The 13,355-nt window shown below is 62.8% G+C and overlaps 1 protein-coding gene across 4 annotated transcripts in view; it reads left to right on the top strand.

Annotated features, from left to right (window-relative positions):
* The window catches only part of SHISAL1 (shisa like 1), a 75,851-nt gene that overhangs the window by 19,345 nt on the left and 43,151 nt on the right, over nucleotides 1-13,355 (top strand). For 2 of the 4 annotated variants that reach the window (XM_070600040.1, XM_070600043.1), the window contains exon 2: nucleotides 10,102-10,197. In XM_070600040.1, coding sequence (XP_070456141.1) covers nucleotides 10,134-10,197 — 64 coding nt within the window. In that variant the 5' untranslated portion in view covers nucleotides 10,102-10,133. Of the gene's footprint in view, nucleotides 1-233; nucleotides 570-10,101; nucleotides 10,198-13,355 lie in introns of those variants that run through there. The other 2 variants (XM_070600041.1, XM_070600042.1) reach the window with 2 other exon arrangements.

Here is a 13,355-nt window from a genome sequence, read left to right as displayed (position 1 = left end):
TACAGATGGGAAACTGAGGCTGGGCTTCAGCTTCTGTTCCCCACAGTGAGGGTGGGTCCCTGGGGCCAGGCCCTCTCCCACCGAGGGAGGCAGGAACAGAGGCCCCGAGCGGGGAGCGAAATCCGGAGCCGCCCTCCGTCCCCCAGGCGTCCTGCGGCCTGTCTTCGCTCTTCCTGCCCTGACACTTTAAGTGATTCATTCTTCATGGGATATTTTTGTGTTTCTCCAGTGGGAAAAAATGCCGCTGGGATTTCCAGGGGTTGTTTTATCTCCATGGTGCAGCCAAATAATTCAGAGAACAGATAGAGGCAGAGGGCCCGCCGGCGTCTCCGCTGAGCCCGCCCCTTAACGGGGGAGGAAACCGAGGCCGGGCGGGGAGCCCCCGCCTGCCACCCGCGTGGCCCCGGGGGGAGAGCAGAGCAGCCGGGGCCTTCGGGGAGCTGGGATTTCTGGCTCAGCCTCTTTCAGCTCTGCGCCCTTGGCCGAGGCCTCAGTCTCTTCCCCTGTGGAATGGGGAGGACGGCAATGCCAACCTTGGACACTCAGGAGAGCGCCTAGAGGAGGACGGGGTGAGTGCTGAGCCGGTCCAGGGCGCGCTCGGGCAGGGGGGCAGACAGCTGCGTGGGAGGCGGGGGAGCCTCCAAGGAAAGAGAGCCCCATGGGAGCAGCTGGGATGTGCTCCTGAGGGAAGGACTTGGGGGCGGGCAGGAGTAGCTCCCGAGTGAGCTGGTGGTAACTACATGCCGTCCCCGTTGTAGCACGCACGCCGACACCCCCACAGCAGTCTGCAGGCACGCTTCCCCCCTCCCTGGCCCCACGGCAGCCCCGCGGAGTGCGTCTTATCACGCCTGCCGGGAGGGGGCAGAGGGGTAAGGGGTGTGGATCCAGGACTCTGAGCCGTCCCACCTGGGCTCCCCGGCCTCAGGGGGACCCGTCCCACCAGGGTCCTGGAGTTGGGGTTTCTTGGCTACGGTGAGCTGCTTCCGCTGGGGGCTGATGCCCAAGGTCACTTCTGGTGGTGGTGGCAGTGGACGTGGACCCCCATCTGAGTGGGAGGAGCCAGCGCATGGCACCAGGCCTCTGCCTGGATGTCCGTGGCCCCCGTCTGGAGGTTTACTCTTGGCAGCAAAGCGAACCTGGCCTCCAGGCCAGCGAGTGTTGACGGAGTTCCTACTTTGAGCGGCAAACCTTTATTTAGAACCCACTGTGTGCAAAGCGTGGTGAGGGGACACAGAGACACAGAGGCCCCCCACAAGGGGCTTGTTCCAGGCAGGGCAGCAATGGGCAGCGGGCAGGGCAGAAGGAAACAGGTGCTAACTGTGAGCACAAGCAAAGCATGAGAGGAAGGACTCGAGACATCTGCACACAGGCACGGTGTTCAAACACACTCTCCCTCGCTGACGGGCACACAGGGACCCCCCGGCACCTACACCTAGGAGAAGCAGAGTGGGCAACACCAGATACAGTCCGTTTATGGAACATGGACTAGCTGTGCGGGGCGCCCTGCTGGCTTCTCCGGTCCTTTCTGTCATTTAGTACCCAAGCAAGGTGGGGGTGTGGCTCCCAAATACAGACAGGGAACTGAGGGCAGTGGAGTAACTCGCCCAGAATCCCCAGCTAGTGAGCAGCAGAACTCCGATTCCAGGCTCGGGGGGACTGGCTCCAGGGCCTGAGCCGTCACCTCCCGCACCCACCCTGAGCCCCTGTTTGGAGTCAGACAGACGTGGGTTCAAACCATAGCCCTACCACCCTCCAGGTCTAGGCAAATCGCTGGGGCTCTCTAAGCTGCTGTTTATTTATCTGAAAAATGGAGATGATGATGCCTACATTCACTCGCCAATCCAGCAAGTGTGTATAAAGTGCCTACTATGTGCCAGGCCTGATGAATAAAGTACCTACTATGTGCCAGGCCTGATGCTGCATACAGTGAGGCATAAAGTGCCTCCTGTGTGCCAGGCCCAACACTGCATACAGTAATGGGCAAAAACGAAGTGGTCTCGGCAGGGCCGGCTTCACGATATGTAACCTGTGCAGTCGCGCAGGGCCCCGCACTCAGAAGGGCTGCGCTTGGTTTAATGCTCTGCCGTTGCCTTGTAGAAGTGCTTAATGATTTCTGGACAAAGGGTTCTGCATTTTTCCTTTTGCACTGTGCCCTGCAAATTATGCTGCCAGTCCTGGGTCCCAGCCCTTGTCCGGCTTGCAGTCAAGCGGAGGAGACAGATGCTCGGCGAGCCACGGCACCGCGTGCAGCTCTAAACCGCCCCCTGGCTTCAAGTGAAAGGTGGTGGGTCCCGATGGTGTGCGGGGGTCAGGGCCGGCCTCTTGGAGGACACAGGCTCCGGAGATTTGTCTGAATCTGCCAGACTGAGGGGAGGCGCGGTGTGGGAGGGGCCCAGTAAAGGGCTGCAGGATGGCCATTGAGACTGGAGGGTGGGCCCTGGCCGGGGAGGGGTGGGGACCCTGGTGGGAGTCTGGCCTATCCCAACACGGTGGGGAGACCTCGGAGGGTTGCAGTCGGTGGTGCGATAGGGCTTGCATTTCAAAAGCCAGCTTTCTGCTTCGAGGTGAGGGTGGCTTGGGGGAGGGACAGGGGTGGTGCCAGGGGACCCCAGGGTGCTTGGTTGACCTGGGAAGGAGGAAGTGGCGGAGTAGAGGGGCCAGGCTCTGGCTTGCAGGTCTGCATGGAGAGGGGTGCAGGCCATCGAGACGGACACATCACGGGACCTCAGGAGCCAGCGAGAGGTGAAATGAGGGTGACAGACACGCAGTGCCAGGTACCAGCAGGGGCTCAGTCCACAGTGGCCGTAACTGCTGGCCGTGCAGCCCGGAGCCCCGGCTGTGGGAGAACACGTCCGTCCTTCTTCATGCGTGTGCTCACCACCTTGGGCCCAGCCAGCACAGCGAGGGAATGCGTCCTGCTCCTCTGCACCCTGCCACTCCCTCCCGTGGGCACCGGAACCCAGAGAACCTGCCTGGGTCTTGCTCCACGCAGGTGTCACGCCTCCCGAAGTGTTTCTTCCCAGACGTCACATTTCAGAGTGAGCTTCATAACCTCTAAGTGGATGTGGACCTGCAGACAGAATTCACAGACTCGGAAGTAGGTCTGCACCGCAAGGAAAGGCCCCGGGAACTGGCTGGAGGTTAAGCATCGCCACCGACACCGTGTGCATTCACACGCGTGTGCACGTGTGTGCTGCTGGGGTGTGTGTGGACGCGTGTGTGTGCACACATGTGCTGCCTGCGGTGTGAACATGCTCACCGTCAGTGTAGACAGGGCCCAGGAGCAGAGTGTGGGTTTGACTCTCTGCCCCTCGCCGGCCGCCTGCACTGGGCACAGAGACAGCAGTGGCCCAGCCTGATGGCTCGGGGAGAAGAGAGTGAGCTCAGCTCACAGGAGCAGAGCGCGGCCACTGCCCGGCCCGGGTGGGTGCTCGACCGCCGTGCACTGCCGTCCCCCTGCCGGTTCCGGAACCTGCCTGCTGGGCGCCTGCTGCCCACTGGACTTGGACTGTCGTGAGGCTGTGAAGGGCGCTGCCCTCGTCTGATGACTGACACGTGGGCTCACACCACTGACCGGAAGAGGAATGCCAGGTGTAATCACTGACGCATCGTGGCATCAGTTGCTTGATGACCGCCCCCTGGACCATGGTCCCGGCACTGGGCTCGGCGCCCGCAGAGGCCCGTTGGGTGTTCATTGACCGGGTGTCCAGGAGAGCACCGTCACCTGCAGTGGGGGTCGGAGGGTGAGGAACCGAGGCGGCTCTGTGATCTGGGTGGCACTGAGCCCGGCCACTGGGAGGTCTGGTTGGGACGATTTGGGGAGACGGATGCCTGGGCGAGGGGTCAGGCTGAGCAAAAGGCCGGCCTCCTGTGCTCTGCCACCAGCTGCTGGCGCCCGGGTGCTGGGGCAGGACCTTCCTCACCCCGCCACGGGGCTGGCCGCAGAGCACCACCGTCCACCCCGCTCCCCGCGCCCCGTACACCCGCAGGTGGGCAAGGAGGGACGTGTTTGGGTGACCGGCATGGAACTGCTCACATGTCCTTCTTTGCTCTCGATGCCAGGAAGTCCAGGGCTCGGGTGGCCCAGGTCTGAGGAGGGCCGGGCCTCAGTTGACCTTCTCCCAGTTTGCACTCACATCAGGACCGACCAAGCAGGCAGCATGCTCCCGCCCACACCCGCCACCCACTGGTGAATCCCATCCAGTCAGACCCTAGGGTGGGGAAGGGGCCTGAGTTTCAGAAGCCCACCCACGGGAGTGAGGGATTCAGGGGGTGAAAAGCTTCCCTGAGGGACGGATACCCCAGTGGAGCCTTGAAAGCTGGGTCGAGGCTGCCCTGCTGCAGGAGAGGGGAAGCGTGTCCCACGCATGGGGAGGAGCATGTGCAAAGGCCCAGTGGAAAGGCAGATCCTGGAAGGCTGAACTCAAGGAACAGAGAGAGTAGGGGGGCACGGGGTGGCAGCAGGACCAGACCACACGGGGCCTCAGGAGGGAGCGTGGACTTGAACCCGGAGCCTCCAGGACTCCTGAGGAGGGAGTGGGTAGTCAGATGGGCACTTCGGTAAGCTGGCCCTGGGGGCCGCCCAGGACCTGGATTGGTGGGCGGAGCTGGGGCAGAGCCAGCCACTGGCAAGGATGGGTCACTATGGACACTTCTGAGTACCACCCCCCGCGCACCGGCCCATGCCAGGGCTTCAATGCATCACTTCATTCAAATGTCACAGGACGCTGTGAATTAGATGCTATTTTTACTCCCATTCTGGAGCCGAGGAGACTGAGGAAACTTATCCCAGGTCACAGGGGGTGTGGTTACAAGAAGTGGAGCCAGGACTGGCTCCAGGTAGCGTGGCCCAAGCCCAGGCGCCCGGCCTCCAGGCCTGCTGCCCTTGACGAGGGCCAGGCAGGAGGTGAAGCCCTCGGCCACCACCAGGGGCCGGCGTGGTGGGCTGAGAGGGGGTGCCGGATGCGAGAGGATGTGGAATGTCCAGGGGGGCCCAGCGGCCGCCAGGCCTGGGGTGTGTGCAGAGCCCCCTCCGACACAGCCGAGGCCCTCCCCCACGGCCCCCACGGCCCCCCTCCCCCGGCCCTGTCCCCCCTGCCTGGCCTGGCCGACGCAAAAACAGATCTGTTGTTGTTCCCGGTGGGGTTTAATTCGTCTTCCTGGGCTCTGCTTCTCTTCACATGCCCTCCTTTCCCTGCTCTCGCCAAATTCGGTGTTTAAAAATAATCCTCAAATTTGGGAACAGCAGTCCCCGGCTGACCCGAGGGGTGGACTGCAGAGATGCGTGCCTGACTCGTGACTTGGGACGCGGTCAGGGCTCGGAGGAGGCCCACTCATCCAGAATGTTCTTCTGGTTATTTGAGTTTTATCGTGGGCCACCAGCTACCATCGTGAGCAGTTGACCAATTTTCAAAGAAATAGAACCCGGGACCATCAATCTAATCTGCCTGGGGTACCTCTGCTTTCTGGGGGGCGTTGGGGGGGGGGCCCTGGGAGCTCCTCTAGTGCCTGGAGGAAGGACAAGTTTGGAGGCCAGGCTGGCCTCCTGTCTGAGCCACTGAGTGACTGTGTGACCTTGGGCAAGTCACTTCACCTCTCTGAGCCTCTTTGTGTCATAAAGCATCCTTTATCTCATAAAGTATCCTTCTTTATGAGATGGGGGTTGATACCTCCCTCATTGGGCTGACGAGGGATCGCCTGAGACGACACAGTGACAAGCGAGTCCAGGACACCGGAAGAGCTCAAGGACCCTGGGCGGGAGGGGGGTGTCCTCACCCTTGCAGCCCCGACTCCCATTGCTGCTGAGGGGGGTGGGTCCCGGGTCATGGTACCTGGCGGCGTGACCGCCCTCCTCACCTGAGCTCCTAGTCCCTGAGCCCAGGCCCCTCTGCAGACCCCACGGAGATGGCTTTGGCCTTGTGAATGTCTCTGTTCTTGACCTTGTGACCACAGTGGCCGGCCTCTGGGATCTCGCAAGGAGCCGCCGAGGCGGAGGAGTGTCTGACCAGCTGGGGAGGGACGACCGGCTTCTCAGATGGTTAGAAACGGAGTTTTCCTGCGACTTCCCCATGAGGCCCAGTGGGTTTTTCTCCCCGCACTGATCCAGCCTTCAGTTCTGGGACCCGAGTTGCCAGGGGCCGAGGTGGGTAGGACAGGCCCCACCTTTGTCCAGCAAACGGCTGTGGCTCCCGTCGCCCACTGACTCACCCCTGGCAGCCCCAGCTGGGGCGGGGGACACGGCCGGGCCGAGGAAACTGAGCAGGCCGCGAGGAGAGCCCAGAGGGACGGGGGACCAATCCTCCCCGGCCTGCGGGGCTCTGGAGCCTGAGCTCAGAGGCCGTGCCCCAAGCTGGCCAGGGCCTGACTCCGGATCCCACAGCCTGGTGGAGGAGGGCATGGGGGCCAGTCACCTAAGGCAGAGCTGGTGGGTGCACCTAAGGGCAGGGACTCCCCCCCTCCACATCCCTGGAAGCCAGGCTCTGTTCCAGAGTGGGGGTCAGCCAGTGGACGTGGAGAGAATGAATGACTTAACACGTTAACTGAAGAAGGGATGGGATACAATAGCCTCACTGGAGGGACAAACATCTTCCAGCTGATAAAATCACAGCAGGCTTCCGGGAGGAGGTGGCACTGGAGTAGCTTCTAAGGTGGTGCAGGATTCGGACTCACAGGAATGAGAGGAAGGCACCCCAGGTGTGAGTGACAGCCCCCATCAATATAGGCAGGGTTTTATTAGGGAATTCGAGCAGCCAGAGGGAGGGCCGGATGCGTGGTGGCCCCCTTCCACCTGGCATTCATTCAACAAACCCACCAGCTCCCAGCCCTCAGTGGGCCTCGGCTTCCCCACCTGTGGAGTGGAGCCCCGTTGGGGGGTTGTCTCAGAGGACCCGTCACTCCCAGCCCCCCAGTGTTTTCCAGGGTTGATCCTTCATTTCCCCAGCACGAAAAAATCCTTTCCTAGGACTTTCAAATGCTGTAATCTCCTTCATCCTCCGAGGAGGGTCCTGATGGAGGCCGCAGGAGACCCGGGCTCACAGCCCGTGGGGCAGGGCGCTCACGGTGGGGGCAGAGAGGCCCTGTGGCCAGGGAGGGGCTGACCAGCCGTCACCATCAGCAGTCGCCGTCTTAAGATGTTTCCGCTTTTTCTTGCGACCGTGCCATCCCCTTTTCTCATTCCGGCTCAGCCTTGAGAGGAGCAGCCCCCAGCCCCGCCCCCCATGGGGCCCTCTCGCACCCGGGCTGCAGGAGAGGGGACGGGGCCACCAGCAGCGCAGGGCCGGCCGTGAGCCCCTCGGCTTGGCCTTGAGTCTGTCCGTGTCTCCTTGCTCCGAGGTCTCAGCCTCTGGGCCCCTGGTGGCTTCCGGCTCGGCCTGCCCCGCTGAGCAGGATTCAGAGCTGCCTCAGGCCCAAGCTGGCGCCCCTGCCATCTCCCTGAGCAGGCCGTGGGCTCTTGAGGGCGAGGACAAGCCAGCTGGTTGGTGGCTCTGGAGCCCAGCCCAGGCTGGCCTAGAGCAGGTGCCCCAGGAGCTTCCGCGCCGTTGGAGGGACTGTCCCTGTGGGTCCTTCCCAGTCTCGACTTCCAGAGCCATGTTCTCGGCAGCAGATCTCTGCAGGGTATGCAGCCGTGAGGCCTTCCCCAGGGGTGGGGGGCCTCTCCCCGGGGGGGACAGGGTGGCACTGACGTCGGGCCTAGGACGGAGCGGGCAGGGAGGCCAGGAAAGCAGCTCTGGAGGTGGGCCAGCCTGGCCAGGAGGGCAGCAGGGTCTCCCCGGTGGACACAGGGCTCTCCCAGTGTCCGTCATCCTCACATCAGATCCCGCTCCTAGGTGGGCAGGTGAGCATCCTTCCGGCTCAGTGTGGATCCCACACTTCCCGGGGCAGTCCCTGTGGGAGAGTGGTGTGGGGCAGGTGGTGGCGTCCTGGGGCTGTGGGAACCATGCCCCACAGACTGGGGGCCTGACCCGTTCTCTCACCGTCCGGAGGCCGGAATCTGGGATCCAGGGTTCGGCAGGGCTGGTCCTTGAAGGCTCTGACCGGGACTGTGCCTGGCAGCTCCCCAGTTCTGGGGCTTTGCTGGCCGTCTCTGGCCTCACGGCTGTGGACACATGGCCCCATCTCTGCCCCATCTCTTGCCGCCGTCTCCCTGCCTTCCTATCTGTGTCCAGACCTCCTCTTTGTCAGGACACCAGTCAGACAGGGGCCCACCCTCCTCCAGTACGACCTCCACCACGTCAGCAGCGACCCCGTCTCCAAACAAGGGCCTGTTCTGAGGGGCGAGGGGTGGGACTGCAACGTGTGAGTCGAGGGGGACACAGTCGAACCCCACAGTGAGGGCGGAGCGCGTCTGGCCCAGAGCCTGGCACACAGGAGGTGCTCGCAGCTCCATCCCCATCCGCCGGTCATCCCTCCCCACAGCTGACAGCCAGCCTGGGGCTCTTCATGTCGGGGAAACAGACCGCCTCCCCACCTCCGCGCCCAAACCCCAGGTGGGGGGTGATAATGAGGTCACCGTCCCCTCAGCTGTGTCCTGAGGCTTCAACAACCGATCTGAAGTGGCCACCGAGGGCCAAGGCCCTGCCTCTGGTGGCCTGCTGCTACCTGCCTGTCCATCGTCCCCCACTGGCCTCCCGGCTGCTCCCACCTCAGGGCCTTTGCACCTGCTGCTCCTGGCCTGCACCCCTCTTCCTCCAAATAGCCACACCCTTGCTCCTGCCTCACTCGAGTCTGGCTCAGAGGTCACCTCTGCAGTGAGGCCCTCCCTGCTGCCCTGGCCCCAGCTGCTCCCACGTCACCACTCGGCACCCCACACGCGCCTTGCTTTATTTCCCCTCATACCTTCTTTTTTGCTGAGGAAGATTCACCCTGAGCTGACATCCATGTCAACCTTCCTCTGCTTTGAATGTGGGTCGCTGCCACAGCCTGGCTGACTATTAGACGACCGGGCCAGCCCCCACGCCTCGTAGCTTTCTTTATTGTGGTAAAACATACATAACATAAAATTTACCATTTTGATCGCTTTTAAGTGTACAGTTCAGTGGCGCTAAGTCCATTCACATTGTTGGGCAGCTGTCACCACCGTCCCTCTCCGGAGCTCTTTCATCCCCCCAAACTGAAACTCTGTCCCCACGACACTCTAACTCGCCAGCGCCCTCCCCCAGCCCGGCACCCACCTTCCTACTTCCCGTCTCTGTGAATTTGACTCCTCCCGGGACCTCATGTGAGTGGAATCCTACAGGGTTTGTCCTCTTGTGTCTGGCTTCTTTCACTCAGCGCGATGTCCTCAAGGTTCACCTGTGCCGTAGCAGGTGTCAGAATTCCGTTCCTCTTTCAGGCTGAGTAATATTCCGCTGTGTGGACGGACCACGCTGTGTTGATCCAGTCATCCGTCGGTGGGCGCTTGGGTTGCTTCCACCTTTGCTGTTGTGACTCATGCTGCTGTGACACGGGTGACAAGTGTCTGTTTGAGTCCCTGCTTTCGGTTCCTTAGGGCGTGTCCCCAGGAGCCCGGGAGCATATTAAACATTCCTGTGGGTGCGTGTTTGTCGGCCTCTTTCCTCAGCGCGCAGGCCGGGGCAGCGACAGTGTCCGTTTAGTTCTGCTCGTGTCTGTGTGGTTCATGGCTGGAAGGTGCCGGCGCGGGCAGACTTGTTGAGGGTTAATGGAAGTCAGCGTTAGCGACACGGCAGGGAGACCCGGTCCCGAGAACCTGGGGCGGCGAACCACGAGCCCTTGTCAGCCCACCTGCTCGCCAGCCCTGCTCGTCCCGGTGCGCTCCCGGTGCCCACCCCGGCAGCCCCAGCAAGCCGGTGACTGCCCCCCCACCAACCCGAGCCGTCCGTCCTCCTTTGATTAAGCCTCATTTTGCCGTGAAAAGAGAAGGAGGTGACAGTTGACTGGTGGGGGAAGGTCACTCGTTCCAGAAAGGAAATTGGATGGCAGCGTTTCCATCATCCACGGCCCGGCCCCTGCTCCTGGCAGACTCGCCTCCCTGCCCTCGCCCGCTGTCCCCCGCTGTCCCCCCCGTGGGCCACAAAGCTAGCGTCTGCCCCCGCCGTTGGCCAGGCAGCCCACACCCCACTTCTCCCGGCTCTCGTTAAACAGGCGGCTCTGGACGGATCGATGCCAGCCAAACGATGACCAGTTGTGGCCAGCAGTCCTTGGACGTGCTCGCCGTCCTCTCGTTGCTGATTTCCGCAGGTAGACCCCCCGGGATGCTCAGGGTGGGTGGGGGAAGGGGTGGAGGGGCACAGGAGTTCCCTTCCCGGTGTCAGTGCTAGCCCAGCTGGGGTCTGGGTGCTGACTAACGGGGGTGCCCTGGTCCCTGCCCCTCTGGCGTCCCCTGAGTGAGGAGCTCGTGTTCAGTGCAGTTCAGGGGAGCCTGCTGTGAGCTGCACCCCGTGTGCCTGCGCTGGGAGATTCTCGAGGATGCCGTGGGCTTCGAGGGGGCCACCAGCCAGCGCTGGGCGGAGCCCTTGTGCCGGTTCCCTCCCTTACCCTGCAAGTGGAAGTCGGGTGACGTCACAGTCATCCCATTGCTTAGAGGAGGACATGGAGGCTTGGAGAGGGCGCTGGCCAGCCTGAGACGGCACAGCTGTGCACGGCTGGGATTCCAACCCAGGGCCCCGCCTCCCGGCGCCGGACCAGCCTCCTAGGCCGTCCCCGAGGTCCCAGCTGCCGTTGCAGGTGGGCTATGTCACTCTCCTGTCACAAAGATGGGCATAGACCAAGTCCTCAGCCGCTCCACCTGGAGCTGGCTGGACAGAGAGGTCTGCCCTGCCTCCCAGCAGCAAGGGGACCCGGTGCCAGCCTGGACGCTCGGCCCCAGTCTGAGCAGGGCCCCCACGCTGTCTCTGCCTGTCTCTCCCTCTATCTCTCTCTGTGTCTGTCTCTGTCTCTCCCTCTATCTCTCTCTCTGTGTCTCCTTTTCTCTGTCTCTCTTGGTCCCTCCTCTCGCCCTCGTGCCCTGGCACAGCCGTTGCCCCCTTTGCTGCAGGTGTGGCTGAAAGGGAGGCCATGAAGGGCGCTGGGGGATGGGCGGCACAGGGCTCCCAGGACAGCAGAGCCAAAGCCAGGCCAAGGCCAGGGCCTGGGGCCACCGTTTACTCCTCTCCTGTGCGTTAGTTCATTTGGTCCTCACTGCCCCCTGGGAGAGAGAAACTTCATTTTACAAATGAGGAAACTGATGCTCAGAGAAGGAAAGCGACCTGCCCGAGGCCACACAGTCAGATGACACAGTCACACAGCTGGCTGCTAAATGACAGCCGTCAGGACCAGGACTCGGCCATGAGCTCTGCAGACCTCAAGGCTCCAGGGCCCAAGAAAGCGTCTCTCTCCTGGTGTCCCCTCCCTACTTGGGCCGATTTTCCTGGTGACTCAGAGCTGGCTGGCCTCCTGAGGGAGCGTCTCTCTGCCCTGGGGCCCCCACGCAGCCCCAGAGCCCCGCTGTGCCTGTGCCTGGGAGCCTGAAGGCACGGCCCCCATCGTCCGTATTCCCACACACCCAGCCTGGTCTAAGTGGGCCCCTTAAGCACCTGGGAGACCAGCGGTCCCCATCAACAAGAGGGAGGAGGCTCAGAGAGAGGCAGTGATGGCCCAGATCGCCCTGCATGCTCCTGGAGTCGGACCCGGCTGTCCCGGCTCCTAGCCCTGGGCGCCTGTGGCTCCAGCACGTTCTCCTGGGGAGGCAGTGGGGGCCTCCTTGTCTTTGCCAAACGGCCAAAGCAAGTGGCGCCGACCCTCCAGTGGTGCCTGGGGTGAGCCTCTGGGCTCTATCACATCCCCCCCGGCCGGGCCTCCCTCCGCACCCCCGTCTCTGCACAGCAGGCTCCTCTGAAGACCCGCTGAGGCCCCCCCGCCTGCTCTGCCCCCTCCCCCTGGTCCCGCGGTGACCTGACTCAGGGCCTGAGCTTGTCCTTCTGACCAGCCCCGTGGGCGTTGCTGACACGCCCGACTCCCCGCAGGCCGAGTGTGGGCAGGTCCACGGCAGGACTTCCTCGACGACCTGGACAGGGCCGGGGCAGTGGCCAGACGGACCCCACTCCCAGGCCGGTGGGTCCCATCACCACCTGCTGGAGGGCTTGCTAAGACACAGAGGTGTCACAGCTAAGACTCAGCGGGCCGCCCCCGCCCCCCGTGCTTCTGATTCAGAAGGTCGGCCGAGGGGCCCGAGTGGGGACCTTGGTGACCAGTCCACAGGGGAGGCAGATGTGGCCGGTCAGGACCACACTTGGGGACGGCTGCTCTGAGCCTCCGTTCTCTCCTCTGTCCAGCGGTGGTTCTCGAGATAAATGAGATGGGCACTTGCCTGGGCGCTCTGTGACCTCTGCCTGCCCACAGAGGGCCTTCTGTTTCCCAAGGTCAAGGCTGAGAAGGGGCCCTCCCCTGGCTCTGGGACTCTGGGTCCCTCTGTGCTCGGGCCATCCCCACAGGAGGGGGTGCTGTGCTTCGGGGAAGGGACGCAGGATGTCACAAGGCCACCCCAGCCAGCTGAGGCCCTCCAGCCCCCGAGGACCGCCCTCGAGACCCAGCTGGGACCCCCGCCAGCAGCCCCGGGCCAGGAGCTGCGTGGGCTGCAGCCTGAGGACATCGGTCAGGGGAGCCCTTCCAAACCAGGGCCTCTGTGGTCGGAGACGTGCATTCGGCCGACGAAGCCCCTTTTCAGCGACACAAATGAGATACAGCGACCCCTTTTATGAAGACGCTAATTAAGCCGGAGACGGTGGGCTCCAGGTTTTTCCCATTGTTCTATTTGTTTGGGCTTTCGCTCCATTTGTCACCATTGGCACGATGGGTAAATACCGTCCTGGGTCTGCAGCAGTGTCCATGGCTGAATAGGGCTCTCCCTCTGTGAGCCGGGGGAGGGGGGTCCGAGGCCAGGCAGCTCTGTCACCGGGAGGCGGGAGCGGCAGAGGCTGGCCCTTGGGGACCTACAGGTCCAGGGTGCTGGTTTAGTAGAAAGCAAGGTACGGAGGGGACGCCGCTGTCTCCACAAAGTGGACCCGGTTTTTGCACCCATGCTGTTCACCACTTGTCAGCGGGTCCACAGCAGCCCACACAGTGACAGAGGTCATTAAGGCTGGTGATGGGGGAGTCGAGAGGCCCCAACTTTGGATCCAGGCAGGCCTGGGTTCCGTTCCCTCTTCACCACCGCGTACCAGCTCAGGCAGGTCCCTTTAAGCCTGCGAGCCTCAGTTTCCCCATCTGTAAAGTGGGATCACAGACCAGCCTGCTAGGGTGGCCACGTGGATCAAATGAGATGGAGTCTGTGAAGCTCACAGTAGGTCCTCAGTTAATGTTTCCCAGTTGCGTGCCTGCTGTGTGCAGAGCTGCTGGAGGGGGTCCACACCAGGCTCGAG

This window comes from Equus przewalskii, chromosome 29 (genome assembly GCF_037783145.1).
Source record: "Equus przewalskii isolate Varuska chromosome 29, EquPr2, whole genome shotgun sequence".
NCBI lineage: Eukaryota > Metazoa > Chordata > Mammalia > Perissodactyla > Equidae > Equus > Equus przewalskii.
Note: the sequence above shows the minus strand (reverse complement) of the source record. Positions and strands in the feature narration are given on the sequence as shown.